This window comes from Equus caballus, chromosome 3, assembly GCF_041296265.1.
Source record: "Equus caballus isolate H_3958 breed thoroughbred chromosome 3, TB-T2T, whole genome shotgun sequence".
Lineage (NCBI taxonomy): Eukaryota > Metazoa > Chordata > Mammalia > Perissodactyla > Equidae > Equus > Equus caballus.
In genome coordinates, this window is record NC_091686.1 from 7,932,504 (window position 1) to 7,948,413 (window position 15,910).

Consider the following 15,910-nt stretch of genomic DNA (forward strand, 5'->3'; position numbering starts at 1 on the left):
ATAATCATTTCTTCACATCATTAAATAGTCAGCCACATGATTTTACAATACATGCTGTGCTGACATGAGGAAGTAGAATAATTTATTAATTGCCTCCCACTCCCCATCATTGCACCCTTGGTTTGGGGAGAGGAGATGTTTGGAAGAAGCAATCCTCTGCGGTTCAGGAATCCACTTGTTAAACAGCTGCTTCCAGGTCAAGCAGAGCTCCCTGAAAGGAGGGGTTCACCTCGCCTCTGCTGCCCAAACGTTTTAGAGAGGAGCTCAGAACACAGCCATAGAGGAGAGATCTTCTGTGAATGAGAGAACTTATTTTTGGCACAACACTGCCCAAAAGATATACTTCTTTTTCTTGATTTTTTAACTTTCTGCCTTAAATCACTGCGATTTATAAAATCCTTACAATCACAACACACATGCTCAAAGTTAAGTAAGGCACAGATTTAGATAATTACAATTGGGAACAATGAGAGAAGTAGAAGGAAAGAGAGAGCTAGTAATCAAAAATATGCCAATTGAAACAGCGTGACAATCTCTACTTTTTTTTCTTTTTGGGGAGGAAATGCTTATGAAATTGGCAGTGCTATTTTTACTTTTTAGCCTGAGTGTCCCAGGTGACAGAATTAAGAAATCCACCTTTTAACATTGGAAACCAATTTCACAATCTGTATCAGCAACTTTAATACACTCCTACATCCCAGCCTAATCATTTCACTTCTAAAAACCAATTCTAAGAAAATTATTAGAGAACAAATTAAAGATTTATGCAAATAAGGCTGAGAAGAATGTTTTTCTGGCATCAAAATGTGAGCAGCCAGTCTAAATATCCAATAAGACAGGAATGCTAAGACAATTGTTTTTTTGTTGAGGAAGATGGGCCCTGAGCTCACATCTGTGCCCATCTTCCTCTATTTTGTATGTGGGATGCTTCCACAGCATGGCTTGATGAATGGTGCTTGGTCCATGCCCAAGATCTGAACCTGTGAACTCCAGGTCACCAAAGTCGAGTGGGCGAAAGTGACCACTGCACCACTGGGCCAGCCCCAAGTACTAAAATAAATTTTAATCCATGAAATGATGGATGTCTTCGATGAGCTTTTACTGACACTGAGGAAAAGCCAGCAATATAGTGTTCTATGAACAAAAACATAATATAAATTAATTTTTAAATTTTATGTAAAACACAGAAAGATCAATAGAAGAAAACATATCAAAACTCTATAGTAGAGGGGCCATCCTGGTGGCGCAGCAATTAAGTTCTCATGTTCCGCTTCTCAGTGGCCCAGGGTTCACCGGTTTGGATACCGGGTGTGGACATGGCACTGCTTGGCACGCCATGCTTTGGTAGCATCCCATGTATAAAGTAGAGGAAGATGGGCATGGATGTTAGCTCAGGGCTAATCTTCCTCAAAAACAAAACAAAACAAAACACCAAAAAATTTATGGTAGACTCTTCTAGGTGGAGGTGTTATAAGTTATATCTAATTTTTTTCTTTACGTGTTCCATATTTTCAAACCTTTCCACAACTGTAATATATTACATATCATTCTATACAAATTTTATATTCAGAAAGTTCTTTTTTTATCAAAAAGACAGTAAGAAGAATACACAAAGGAAAGAATAATGTTGACAAAATCTGTGTCGTGCTGTTAAAGGACCCTGAACTCAAAGTCATGAGATTTCAGATGAAAAACATAAGTCCGGTGTGGCTGGAGCAGCAGATGATGCAGACAGGGATACCACAAATCAGACAGGTGGGAAGAGGAAAGTCCAAGTTCATGAAAGAACAGATTTGACCCAATGGCCCCTGGCTGAAGAGTCTCATCAGGGTCTGTGGGAGGGGGAAGTGGTAACCAGCACCTGTACTTTACTGTCCCTAGTGCTCGGGGACATGGTAGGTCACCTGTAGCTACTTTTCACCTTGCTCATCATGTCCTTAATTTACAGCCCTCCCAGCAAGGTTAGAGAGAGAGGTCTGGACCAGAGAAGCATTTCCTGGCTTGCAGACTAGTTGAAGGAGGGCTCCTAGAAAAGGAGGGGTTCTGTGAGGACCTCAGAAAGGGACCCAGAAGGGACACCTCTCTAGGTGAGCTCATCCACCCCGACTTCACACCCCACTCACACAGCCTTGGGTCAGTGTGGGAGGTCCTGTGGTAGACCCAGCACACGCCAGGCTGGACAAAAGCCAGCCGCAAACGTTGACCCTCGCCAGACCACCTGGCCCCGCACCTCCCACTACTCATTTCATTCACTTTTCTTGGTCCCAGGCTACCCTCTTGGTCTTCTGCTTGTCCTCATTTTACCTGTAGCTCCACCAGTTAACAAATTAGTTTGAAGCTAATTCTGGACCTTTCAAGATGCATCTTCTAAGATTTGCTCTAGCCCCATGGACTACAAAAATTTCAAGGGAGCAGTGCTTGTAGCAGACTCTGTCAATGCCTCACCATATCCTCTACTTCTGGACGTGCCAGCCTGACTTCCACCCCTGGCATCTCTAGCTCTTTACCTGAGGTCTTTGGCCACCAGAGACCACCCTTCCATGTGTACAGCAGGTCAAAGCACCAGAGAATTAACAACCACTTGGGAACAACCTTCAACCAATGACTCCTGGGAGTTGGGGGATAAATACTGGAGCTCCCATGCCGCTCACTCAGAATAACCCTGAGAACGTCTTCTGTGGGTTTCCCAGAGCTCCCCAACTCCAGTGTCCACATAGGTACTTGTTTGACAGGGCAGCATGAATTGGCTTCCTTCTACTTCTTGTTCACTGCTCCATTCCCCTATTGGTGTCTTCTGGGATCATCTCCAAAATAAACTGTTTGCATTTGCATCCTTTTCCCAGAGTCACCTTCTGGTAGAAACCAACATAGGACAACATGCCACCCTAGGCCACATGGGAAAAGCCTTGCAGGCCCGACCTTCAGCAGTTTCCCCATACCTGTCTATGCTGAGGGGCGGACGGACAGACAGTGAAGCTGGTGAAGTCAGTGTCCCTCTCCTACCCAATCGTCAGGACTCACCTCTGTGGAGCCGGGCCACAGTCACAGATGGGACACCAAACATCACATCCCCCATCAAGTCCAGGAACAGGTCTTTCTTTTTGACAGGGTCGTCTGTCCCTCCTAAATACTTCTCAATGGCCACTGGAGTCAGTTCCTCAGGGATGTTCTGAAATGGGTCGAGTGAAAGTGACCACCCCCCTCCCCGCCCCCAGTAAATGACAAGCTTCTCTTCTTGTGTTAATGGTGAGCCTCATGAGCCCTGTGCAAATATCACCCCCCTCGGGTGGTGGGTAAGAAAGGTAGAAAAGTGGGTGCAGAACTTTCCGGCCCCAGTCCTCATTCTGCCATTTAATTGCTTTGTGATTTGGGGCAAGCTCCTCCCATCTTTAGGTCTCAGCCAGTTCCTGTGACTCCCTAGACTCTTACAAGGAGGGTGGAGGAGTTCTGCAAGAGTGACGTGGCTGTCCTCTGGTCCATCTTGCCTTCAGAGAGCGGGTAGCCCATCATCTGTTAAAACAATGGTTAAGCAATCGTGAATCATTGGGAATTAGCAAGAAGAACCAAACTGACCAACCAACCAAACCAATGCAGGTTGAAGGTCACCTCGTCATGGCTTGACAGTCAGGGTCTTTGAAGATTTGGGTGAAATTAATTAATCAAACCGACTTGTTACATCCAGATACTCAAGGGGTACAAACAGGAGAAAGTAAATATTAAGAGAAGATGTCCCAGCTCTTTGCAGTATGTATGCGCATATATATGTCAGGCTAGAGTCCCCACAATGGTCATCGACACAGAGCGGGAAGGCTTAAGCCAGGCTAGTGTGGAAGTGGAGGGCTCTGGGCAGAGGACACAGAGCTCACAAATACCCTCCCTGTCTCAGTTGAACTGAGGGAGCCCCAAATCCTGCCATTATGGCTTTGGTCCTTCCGTATAACCGCTGAAATTGTTCTGAAGCGAGAATACATCCCTCTGCATATAACAGCTCCAAGATAATCTCTATAGTAACAGAATTTTCGAAACTCTAACAAGGCTATAGCAGCTTAAGACCCTGTCTTTAGGATGGCACAGCTTCCCTTAAAATGCCTGCCTGAGAAAGCGCCTGCAACCAGGAGAATTTACTGTTTGTTCCAGCCACACCTGCTGAAAGGTTGATAGGTCCCTGAACCCCCTCTTAGAGCAGTTACTTTAAAGAGTTTGCAACTATAAATCCTTTCTCTGACCTTTAAGCTGTAAACAGACTACCCGAAACTGTTTCCTCAAGGACCGGAGAGCCATCTCTCTGAAAGCAAACTCTGAGGGGATGTCTCTTGCTCTCCCTCAGTCCCTGTGGGCGGATAGAAACCTAACTACTTTGGGCACCTTGCTCCAACATATACCACTGTCTCCTGTCATAAAGGCAAGAGAGTGTGGGGACCGGTCCAGTGGCTAGTGGTTAAGTTTGACCGCTCTGCTTCAGTGGCCTGAGGTTCACTGGTTCAGATCCTGGGCGTGGATCTGAACACTGCTCATCAAGCCATGCTGTGGCAGGCGTCCCACATAGAAAGTAGAAGAAGATTGGCACAGATGTGAGCTCAGGGACAATCTTCCTCAAGCAAAAACAAAACAGAAAAAAGCAAAACAGGAAAGTTTACTTCTCCTCCAATGAACACCAATTAACTAAACCAGGTGGCCTAGTCCCATAGACAAACTACCCTGCACACCCCGTGCCTTTCCCTGAGCATAGGGACCCTTTAAACAGGCTCCAGCCTTTAGTTTCAGGGACTTGAGCTCAGTTCATGCTGGACTCTTTTCCCCACTGCAATGGTATAACTGAGTAAAACCTGTCCTCACCACTTACACTCCTGTTGTCTTTATCTTTGACAGAAGGGACAGCCCTTCCTAGCTTTCAGCAATCATTTTAACTCAAGAAGAAGCGAGCTCCTCTGAATGTTTGCAGTTGGATGACCAGGAGCGTGTGTGGAGTTTATGGAGAGACCATGAAAGCACCAAGCCCAAGGGGAGAGGCTGCAGGGCCCCAGCCTCACACTCCTTCACCCCCGAGCTCCTTCCCTTTCCAGGCCTCGGTTTTCTCATCTGCCTTGTGATTGTCTCTACAGTGCCCCCAGCATCGACATTTCAGGATTCTTGGATTGGGGAACAATCAGAGAGTGTTTGGGGACAGGGATACCCAGGGCCACACACCCAGGTGACATTTGGGACATCTCAGAGAAGGTGTCCATGGAAATGTCAACTTGTGTGAAGGGGACGGCTGCCCTGGACCCCGAGGGGTGTCTGGAGAAGGAGGAGCTCCTGTGACCTGAGATGGGAGAGGTGATGAGAGGGGTGGGGGAGTTGAGTCTAAGAGACCAGCACATTCTCACCGTTGGAATAATCCAGCCAAACTCCTGCTTGTTGATTCCGACAATGTAGGGAACAGTGTTGAACGTCTTTTCAGCCAGAATCTCCTCAGGCATCTTTGGCAGCAGCACTCCATCAACCACAGTGGGCAGCAAGGGATGGCTCTGGGGAAGAGGGAGCATAGTGTCCGTGCTTCTCCTCTCAAGGAAACACCTGCCTCCGCATCTCCACCTGTCTGAGCACAAGGCCAGCACACAGAGCTGTGTGCCCATGGCAGTGACCACAGAACTGAGGGTCCCATCAAAGGATGGCAAGTCTGTATCACCCCAGAGGGCAGAACTTCGAACAGGGACTAAAGGTGGGAAGGTGATGGGGGGAAGTCTCCCTCAAAGTGTAATATATATGCATATACACACATTTATATAGATTCAAATATATATAAACATATAAATATATTTAATAATTGAGATATATATATACACACTTTACATGTATTTCAATTAAATTGTATGTATACCTATGTGTGTCTCTCTCTACAGTCAGTCCTCATTATTCGTGGTGGTTTAGGTCTGTAAGTCACCGTGAACTCTGAATTAGTGAACACTGAGCCACTGCTCCCAGGGGAAATACAGGGTCAGGTTCCTGCGTGCCTGTGGTCACATTTTCATCAACCCTGTTTTAAGTATGTTTAAAGATATCTTATGTAATACACAACTCTTTAAAATAATTCATTATCTGTAGTTCTTGTTTATAATAAAGCACCAGCCAAGAAGGGCTCCACATTTCCTGGGCCCTGGGTAACGTGACTGTAATTTCCTTGTCCTTCAGCCTTGTGACAGTGCCGTCCACTATGAGCTTATCATCATCATCTCATGAATCCACAAATGTAGCCGTTTTTCCACAGCTTCATCACAGACTATGGATGATACGTTAGCCTTTCCAGAGGGGCCTCACGGCAAATGTCCTCCTCCTTTTTCTGGATGGGCTGCAGGGTTGATCCATTAACACTGAACGCACCGCCGACAGCACTGTGACCCACGCCTGAACGAAGCTCATCAAACACACGCACTTTCTCCCATGTTGGGCATATCACAGTGTTATTGTGCTTAGGAACACTAGACAGCCCCTCAGCACTATGCTTGGGACCATTTTATTTATTTATTTATTTAAGATTCTATTTTTTCCTTTTTCTCCCCAAAGCCCCCCAGTACATAGTTGTATATTCTTCGTTGTGGGTCCTTCTAGTTGTGCCATGTGGGATGCTGCCTCAGCGTGGTTTGATGAGCAGTGCCATGTTCGCGCCCAGGATTTGAACCACGGAAACACTGGGCCTCCTGCAGTGGAGCACGCGAAATTAACCACTCAGCCACAGGGCCAGCCCCTGCTTGGGACCATTTTAAACAGAGAAACCACCAACAGAAAGCACAGAAATGTGAAAAATGTGGGACTAAATGGACCATGGAAAGGACATTTGTTAATAGTATGAGAGATGAAACAGAAGACGGTGTGTTGCCTTGTTGGATGTCAGATGGGAACGGACGTGTCATCACGTGACTCACTTTCTGCCACTTTTTGCACGTCCATCAATGACCAAAAATGTGCCCTGAATATTGATTTGGAGTAAGAAATAAATTTCAGTGAGTAGGTGAATTCACAAAAACAGAATTCATGATTAATGACAAGTGACTGTGTCTATGTCTCTATATTTAAACACGAGCTATTCTTGATGAAAGGTTTGCTTCAAGGAGGCAGTGAGCTCCTCATCACTCCAGGTGCCTAGACTGAGGCTTGGCTCCCTATCAGAGAGCAATAGCAGGAGAAAGAGAATCAGGGATGGGCTCGCGTTGTGTGGATAAATGTCTTAGTTTTAGGTTTTACCTTTGAAGGAAAATATTTACATGGCCACAAATCCTGCAGAGCCTGACTCACACGTCAGCACCTGGGAAGCTGGTTCTGGGTACAGGAATGTTCCATATTTGGTCACAGAAATTGTTAAAAGCATGGGTTGGGAGCCAGACTATCTGGATTTGAAACCTGCTTCTGCCAGTAACTAGCTGGTGACCTGGGAAAATAATTTCACCTGTTTGTGACTCACTTTCCTCATCTATAACACACATTGTTGTGGGGCTTAAATGGTTGAACACATGCAAAATGCTCAGCACAGTACCTAGTACCTGGAACGGGCTGGATAAACATTAGCTATTACTCATTAGAGGTGTTGTTACAGACCCCTCACATAGACATCAGCTCCATGGACCTTATTTCCATCTGCACATGCTGTGTGTCATATTCCCCCCTGGATGGCAGGTGAAACTGGACAATTCCCAGGCTTTGAGACCAGGGACCTACATCTGCTCTGAAAGGGTCAACAATGGGCAAGTTCTGGCTGCAGAAGAGAAGCTCTGTCAAATGAATCAGACTCAGCAGGACAAGGGCCCACGTCCTAATGCAATATGGCTGACAATAGGGACAAAGGATCTGGGAGCCACCACTGCTCTCTTCGAAAGGCTGTGCAGTTCAGAAAGGGCTGCTGTGGGAAGGCGCCTAGAGGAGCATCTCCTTCTGGGAGGAAGACACAGGGCATCCCACATGGGGGAGGTGCCTGCCATCTGCAGTGGGCCTGGGGAGTGAACAGTATTCCAACAGTGGGAATGGCATGAGCACAGTGACAAGGTGACAGTGTGCAGCACTAATCCCAGGAACCTCAGACCCCGGGAGCCCTGGGCTTGGAGGAAGGCTGTGGGGTGTGGACAGAGAGAGCAGATAGTGCGGCAACTTTCTGCACCATGTCCGGCACAGAGCAGGGGCTCAGATATGCTTTGCAGGATAACTCCATGGAGGTTAGGGGACTTGTCTTGTAAGGAGGGTCAGTCTTTTAAGAAGGGGCAACATGCCCTGACCTGGGTCCACAAGGGTAAGTCTGGCTGCACCGTGGAGCATAGGACTAGGAGAGAGTGTAGAGGTGGAAGTGAAAGCCCAGGAGACAGACTACGAGGGCCCGATCAGGGTGGCGTCCAGCGGGGCTGACGGACACAAGCAACAGTAGAAATGGCAGTGATGCCTGCTGTACAGAGTGGCTGCAAGTGGCTGCCCTGTGTGGGGCTCCTGCATCCCCTGGTTCAAGTCAGAAACCCACGGTCTGCTTCACCCATTCTCCTTTTCTTATGCCCCACATCCTGTCCACTAGCACATCCTGTTGGATGTTACTTCAAAAATATCCAGGCGCCAAGCCCTTCTCATCACCCACTCTGCTGTGGGCCAGTCCAGGCTGCCATGATCCTTTGTCTGGATTGTTCCTGCCCAGGGTCCCCCAGCTGCTGTCCCTGCATCTGCTCTGCCCCTTCCCCACCTTTCATTTAACACAGACATCAGTGAGCCCTTTGTAACAGCCAAGGTCACTCCCTCCTCTGTTCAGAACCCTCCCAAGACTTCCCATCACACTTGGAATCAAAATCCAAGTCCTTTAAAGGACCACCCCCACCTCCCATTCCCTTTTCAGCCTCAGTCCTGTTCCTCTTTCCCTCCACTCTATCCACACTGGCCTCTTGCCTAGGGCCTTTACAGCTGCTCTTCCCTCTAGAAAACTGCCTAGATCACTTTTCCTCCTCCGTTCCTGACAGCTGGCTTCCTCTCCTCCTCCAGAACTGGGCTCAAATGTCACTTCCTCATGGAGTATTCCCAATCATGCCTTGCCAATTCAAATCACTGGCAAACTCCAGCCCCATTTCCAAACTACTTTTCCACCCTAATGCTGACCAACATCACACACAGTATGTATTTTATTTGTCTGTTAAGGTTTCTTCCCTCACTCCAGAAGGCAGGGATTTACGTCTATTGTGCCTGTTTCACTGCTATATCTCCAGTTCCTGAATCTGGTCCTGGTACATAGTAAGTGCTACTTAAATATTTGCTGAATGACAGGGAATCTCATTTAATCCTTGCAACACCTTTTAAGCTAAGTGCTACCCTCCCCAGGGAGAGAGCAGAGACGACAGGAATGTGAGTCATTGCAGAGGTAACGCCACTGGAATCTGGAAACATGTTAGAGGGCAGGAGAGGAGGAAGAAGGAGATGGGGAGGATGCTGCTGGAGTTTCCTCCTGGCTGGGAGGAGGGTGGAGTCCTCAGGACTGAGATTCTTGGCTCCCTTCCTGATGGCCCTGCAGACAGTGCAGCTTGCACAGCTAACAAGCCCTGCAGCCTCCAGGAGGAGATCTGGGCTCCTCAATGAAGGCTCCTGAAGAAACTCCTTAACCAATTATCTCCATCTCCCCACGGTGGAAGGTTCTAGTCCAGCTCTCTCTAAAGTAGCCATTTTTTGGAACAAGAACTGTAAAAAACAAGGGCTAGGCTGGTCTCAGGGGCACAGAGTTAATGAACGGGAGCACTGGAGTGGGACTCAGAAGATCGGGTTCTAGTCCTACCTATAGTCCTCCTGGCTGTGTTATGCAGGCAAGTTACAACCCTTCTTTGGGCCTCAACAGCATGAACACAGGACGTTACTATAAGTCCACAAGGGGAACTCTTTCATTCCTATTTAAGTGGAGCTTGAAGGTGTCAAGACTTAAAACCTATAATCAAGAAACTAAAGGTACTTATGTCTCTGGGTTCTCCAAGTAAGTCAAGACTGAGAAATTTCCGTGAAGACGAAGGCAGAGGATGTGGGTGAGAGGGCTTCCTGGAGAAAAGCTTGACCCTGGCTGCCCTGGGCATGAGCACAGGTTGTAGGCATAGGATGCAGGAGGGGGCTCTGGAGAGGATGTCTGTGGTGGTGCCTGCCCTGCCCTCCATCCATTTCCCATTCTTGCTTCCCCAGGCAACAGCACCCTCTTTTTCCTTTGAGGGACCTCCCCCTTCTCTATTCTCAGTCCATGAATCCAGGCATCTACATGTGACCTGAGGTGCCCCATCTCCCTGACCAGAGAAGATTTCAGTAATGAGCACATGCCTATGTCAGTTCAATAGAGTTTACGCCAAAAGTTTTGCAGGAATTATTTGGAAAGAAGGTTTCTAAGCAGATAGGATGTAAGTCTAGAGTGTGTTCTTGTCTTTATCCCCCCGGGGACTAACCTGCCTGAGAGTGAAGTCTACGCTGAGAGATAAAAAACTTTGGGCTGGAGACAGATTCTTATCAATATCATATGTGCATCTGAATTCAGCCATGCTGAAGCCATCTACTCCTGAACTATAGTTTAGTTTTCAGGTAGTTACCTGAAGAGTCTGTTACAATGCATTCCTTTTTCTGCTCTAGGCTCATCTCGCATTGGCAAGTCCTGACTCACTGAAGCTCACGGAAATTCACCCCACCCTCCGCTTCTCTATGCTGTGTGTTCACAAGATTGCACTATTGCACACTGTAGCTAACAAGTCGATCAGTGTGGAGGAAGTGAGCAGTAAGGATCCCTCTATTATGGGTTGTAGCCATATGATCCAGGTGTGTGTGTGTGTTGAGGGGAGTACGTAGTCATGGGAACTCTCCCACGTGATCTCAGAAGATCTAAGAAGACATGTGCTCTTTGATCTCTGGGTTATCTCCGGATCACCAACTCTTAAATGAGAGGTCCTCTCGTGCCACATGGAGAATTGCAAAAATAAAGTTGCCTCTTTCCAGGCATGAGAAAAAAGTTCTATTTTAATTCTTTGAACACATTGGTCACCTTAGTTGAGCCTTAAAACCCAGGATCCAATTTTAGGGTCACACTGGACTCAACCCGTGGAAATAAAGCAGAGTCTAGCCCTAGATGCTGTCCCTGGGGGTCCAGGAGTATCCTCAGGAGCCCAGGGTGCAGACAGAGAGTCCGGGGGCTCAGGCTACTCCTGGGCTCACATTCACACCATTCTCCCACAAAGGGAAGATTTCCTCTTGTCCCTGGATGCTGCATTCTCTAGGCACCTGTCCTGCCGTAGCTTCCCTGTGATGACCCACTGCAATAGGCATCCATAAATCCTCAAATGTCATCTTCTCTGTGAAGTATCCTTGTGACTATAATGAATGGTTCCCCTCTCTGTACTCCCAATACACTTGACCCAGGACGTATATGAGTGTTTTTTTCATTGAATAGTTCCCTGTAGCAGGCAGTGCATCCAATTCGTGTGCATAACCCTTGCTGTTACCCAGTCATACACTCAGCACAGGTAGATGGATGGATAGATGGATGGACAAGTGGATGGATGGATTGATGGAGTTTATTAATACATGGCATATGGGTGAATTGGATGGATAAGTGGCTAGATGGATGATAACTTGTGGATAGGAGATAGATGGATAACTGATTTTAGAGAGATGGATGATGGAATGAGGACATACGGTGGCAGGATGATTAATAATACATGAATGAAAGTTATGGATACATTGACATTAAATTGATGAAACGATATTGATGAATTGGATGCATTGGTGGACATATAGATGGAAAATAAGAAGATGAATGGATAAATGGATGGATAAAGGGATGGATGTGTAGTTATCCTAGAATCACAATTGAGGTAGAGTCTCGAAAATATAGAAGCCACCACTAGGTTGTAATTGAGGCAGTTTCTAAATGAGTCAAGATAAATTGTGTCCACCTTTCCGGAAATCTTTTTTTTAATGTCCCCATCCCCCAAATTCAGGATGGTAGTTACCTCTGGGAATGTGGAATGTTTAGTTCTTAAAAATATATCTGAAAGTAAGATAGGCAAAATGATAAGATTTGACAAAGCTGCAGGATTATTACACAATGCTCACTATGTTATTTTTTTTGATTTTGTTGATGATTGAGATATTTCATGATAGAAAAGAAAAAAAGAATTTCCCCATTCATATTCAGAGGCTGACACTGCTCCTGAGAGGTGAGACACTGTCACAGGTAGATTTTCCGGGGTGAGGGGACAGCTGAAATGGTGAAACCTGCGGCCAAGTTTACAGGGTGGGGGCTAGTGTGGCCACGAGAATGGGTGCACCTACCATCTTCAGCGACAACTCCAAGAGCTCGTCGTCTGTCTTCTGGCGTAGGCAGTGAACAATGACAGCCGAGGTCGTGCTTTTGCACCCAGCAAACACAGCAATTTGCTGCAGAGATCACAGGTGACAGCAGAATTCAGAGCCATGTCTCTTCCATTGGTCAATAAAGAGCTGTTCCATCCCAACCTCAATTTCTAAAGGCAGCAGGGGTGGCAGAAAGTATTCTAGACCAGCAGGTGTGGGTCCTGGTGCCAGTCATGCCCATTACACAGCCTCTGTCTCTGTTGCCTTGTCTCTGTGAGAACGGGCACAACGATCTCAGAGCTGAACATCGAAGAAGAGGCTGCGGGAGTGGGGCTAAGAGCATAGAGTCCAGAATCACTCTGTCCTGTTTCACATCTCAGCTCATCTACTTACTAGACATTTGGATTCAGGGAAGTCACTTACAAAGTGACCAGAGGAGAAGATGCAGACGGAGAGGAGGCAGGCACCACAATGGCGGGGCCATGGAGAGTGTGCACGGATCCCCAGAGCCTTAGTACAGTGTCTGACACAGAATCAATACTCAGGATGTATTTGTTGAATAAATAAAAAGTCACAGAGAGAAGTAGAGGAGAGAGAGAGACAGACTGAGAGAGAGAATAAGTGTCTTAGATTCCCTTCATTTTGCCAATGTCTTATTCCAGTTTGATAGCGAAATCCAGTCCCATCTCTGCCACCTCTGTTTCCCTTAAATATATTCCCCCTTAAAACTAAAGGACGGTCAGGTGGACTTGCAGTGTGTATGAACAGAGAATTCTGAAAAACATTCTAAAAAATTCTAAAAATTCTTGATGTCTTCCTTTCCTTTCCTCCTACTCACCAGCCCCTTTAAGTCTGGCTGGTGCCCCCACTGCTCCTCGAAACCAGCTCTCACAGCCCTACGTAAATGCCCCAGATCACCGACTCCAGCGGGCTCTCCTCAGCTGAGCCTCCTGTGGCTCACTCTTCCTTGGCTTCCTAACAGTCTCCAGATAAAGACAAAGTCCTGACCAGGGTCCTGTGCAGCCCCCGCAATGTCCCCATCCTCAGCTCACTCCAGGTTCCCTCTGCTCCTTCTGCTCTGGTCACATCAGCCTGTCTCATTCTCTCATTCGAGATACTTCCTCATGCCACAGGACATTTGCACATATTGTTGCCTCTTCCTGAAATATTCTTTTCTCACCAAGTAAATTACTGCCCATCCCTCTGATCTCAACTCATTGACTATCTTTTCAGGAAGCCTTTCCTGATACCCTCCCCTACTCATGGACTAATTGCTCCTTTTGGATTCTGTCATGACACCAGGTATCTCTCCATTATTGCTCTTGTTACTATTAACATTTTATAATTTGTTTGGTTATGTTTTCAATAATTTGTGCCTTGCATTAGAATGAAAGCTTCCTAAGGTTGCTAGATATTGGGTATATCAAAATTATTCATTGATGAATAAATGGATCAATGAGTGAATTCTCCCGTAGTCACAAGGAACCACCCCCAGTCACAAGCCCCTCAGAGAGGAACCCCTCCAGGCTCACATGCTGAAAGTGGGTTCACCAGAACTGAGACCCTGAGAGACACAACACACAGTGACACTCCACTGCCCACTCTGACCTGGCACCCCACCTTGGCACACTTTGGGAAGTGTGGTCCTTGGAAAGTGCACAGTGCTGGCAGTCCAGAATCATGAGCTTGAGTCCAGCTCTGCCCCATCACTCTCTGATCTTGGCCAGCTGCTGACACACCCTGCCCCAGGTTGCTCAGCTGGATAACTGGGAGGTTGGGTGACGTGTCTCCTTGCCCTTCCCACCCAGGCATTCTCACTACTGTGATGCTTTGAGGATGTCAGCTGGATCCCATGACAAGAAAGAACCCTGACGAATCCAGGAGAGCAGAGCTAAGGGTGCAGGGGCGTCCCACTGTGAGACTCACCTGAGCTGCGGCCTTCGAGTCCTTCTGGACCAGGCCAGCAGTGAAGGCCACACCACTCTCAGAGATGGCCCGGTGGAAGAGGTTCTTGGCCAGTGGAGATAACACCTGGGAGGAAAGTAGAGACGAAGAGAGTTTACGCTCACAGCAGGGGTCTTGAAGAGCTAGTCTCATCCACAGCTCTGCCCTGGCCCCTCCCCTGGAGACCCTGGGGCTCAGTGGACATCACAGGTCCTGGCCTGGCCTGTTCTCCAGGCTGACCCCAGGACCCGATTCTCCAAGAAAACCTCCCTCAGCTGGAGGCAGCCAGGAGCACAGAGCGAGGGACAGAACAGGATGTGTGCGGCGTGCACGCTGATTAAAACAATCAAAGGTATCTGAAAGATGCTTAGGAATTCCTAACAACACTTTAAAGACATGGCTCTGATTCTGCATTTCCATTACTTCACATTCCAGGTGTGATCCTACACACTACTCCTCAAGCCATCTTTGGTGGTATCCCACATACGAAATAGAGGAAGATTGCCACAGATGTTAGCTCAGGGACAATATTCCCCCCCCCAAAAAAACAAAAACCCCCCAAAAACAAACAGTAATAGTGCTGACCCTCTGCTCAAGCGTGAGGCAGCTGGAGGATTCCTTACAGCTCCTAGCACCTTCTAGTCTGGTTTTCCACCATTTCTTCCCTCAGCCCCACTACCACTAGCAAGATATCCCAGGGACTACTGCCTTCCCTCTGAGCATGGAGAAACAGTCAGACCATCTCAGAGGAGGCCCCTGACCCGATGTTTGTGCCCGTGTCCCCTTCACATGCATATGGCTGTAAGACAAACCATGACACTCTGACCAACCTTTAAGGTTGCCTCCTCTTATTCATAATGTATTCCCACCCCTACATCCCAAGAGAAGTGAGATGAGCCCTAATGGGAAAATGATTAAGAAGGCGAGAGAGAGCACAACCAAGTTAGAAAATGAGATATGTTGCAGGTGTGGCTGAACATTTTTATGGCCCCAGGATGCTGTTTGAGCTCTGAGCTTCCTGGGGGTCAAGGAGAGTTGGGCCATTAGCTCTCTACCATCCGATGCTGTGCAGTGTGGACTCAGCTTTGAATCTAGGTCTTGTGAATAAAGGTGCCCATGGCTAGATTGATTGGTCTCCACTAAGTCCCATCCACAGCCACAAGAGGGCCAGGAACACTTACAAGAACAGAGACACTTTCACCTCCTGCTGACTCTCCAAAGATCGTCACGGAGCCTGGGTCCCCTCCAAAGTTGGCGATGTTATCCTGGACCCAGTGCAATGCAGCCACCTGGTCCAAGTGACCCCAGTTTCCGGGGCTGTGCTCGTCCCCTGTGCTGTGAGAAAGAGAACAGGGTGGAGTGGGAACAGAGATGTCACAGCAGGGCTCTCAGGACCACAGACTCAGCTGGGAACTCTTGGTGAGCCTTCTGGAATGAGACAGGGCTTCCACAGCCCTGACCCAGGGCTCTCCACTTGCCTTCCTCTCCTGTAGCATTGTTCCGTCGTGGGTTCTACATTCCTTCATCTGGCATCTATTTATTGAGTGTCTGCTCTGTGCAAACACAGTTCTAAGAGCCAGGAACAAGTCTGAGAGCAAAAAAAGTAAGCCTCTGACTAGAGCTCACACTACGTAGAGCTCACACTACGGATCACAAA

General features: G+C 47.5%; 1 protein-coding gene across 2 annotated transcripts in view; it reads right to left on the reverse strand.

The window, feature by feature from the left end:
* Positions 1 to 15,910, reverse strand: part of LOC100050764 (liver carboxylesterase-like) — a 31,529-nt gene that overhangs the window by 3,278 nt on the left and 12,341 nt on the right. For both annotated transcript variants that reach the window (XM_014738460.3, XM_023637014.2), the window contains exons 5-10: positions 15,435 to 15,588; positions 14,236 to 14,340; positions 12,289 to 12,393; positions 5,367 to 5,507; positions 3,430 to 3,510; positions 3,022 to 3,169 (exon numbers count right to left, since the gene is read on the reverse strand). In XM_014738460.3, the coding sequence (XP_014593946.1) occupies positions 3,022 to 3,169; positions 3,430 to 3,510; positions 5,367 to 5,507; positions 12,289 to 12,393; positions 14,236 to 14,340; positions 15,435 to 15,588 (734 nt within the window). The remainder of the gene's footprint in view (positions 1 to 3,021; positions 3,170 to 3,429; positions 3,511 to 5,366; positions 5,508 to 12,288; positions 12,394 to 14,235; positions 14,341 to 15,434; positions 15,589 to 15,910) is intronic.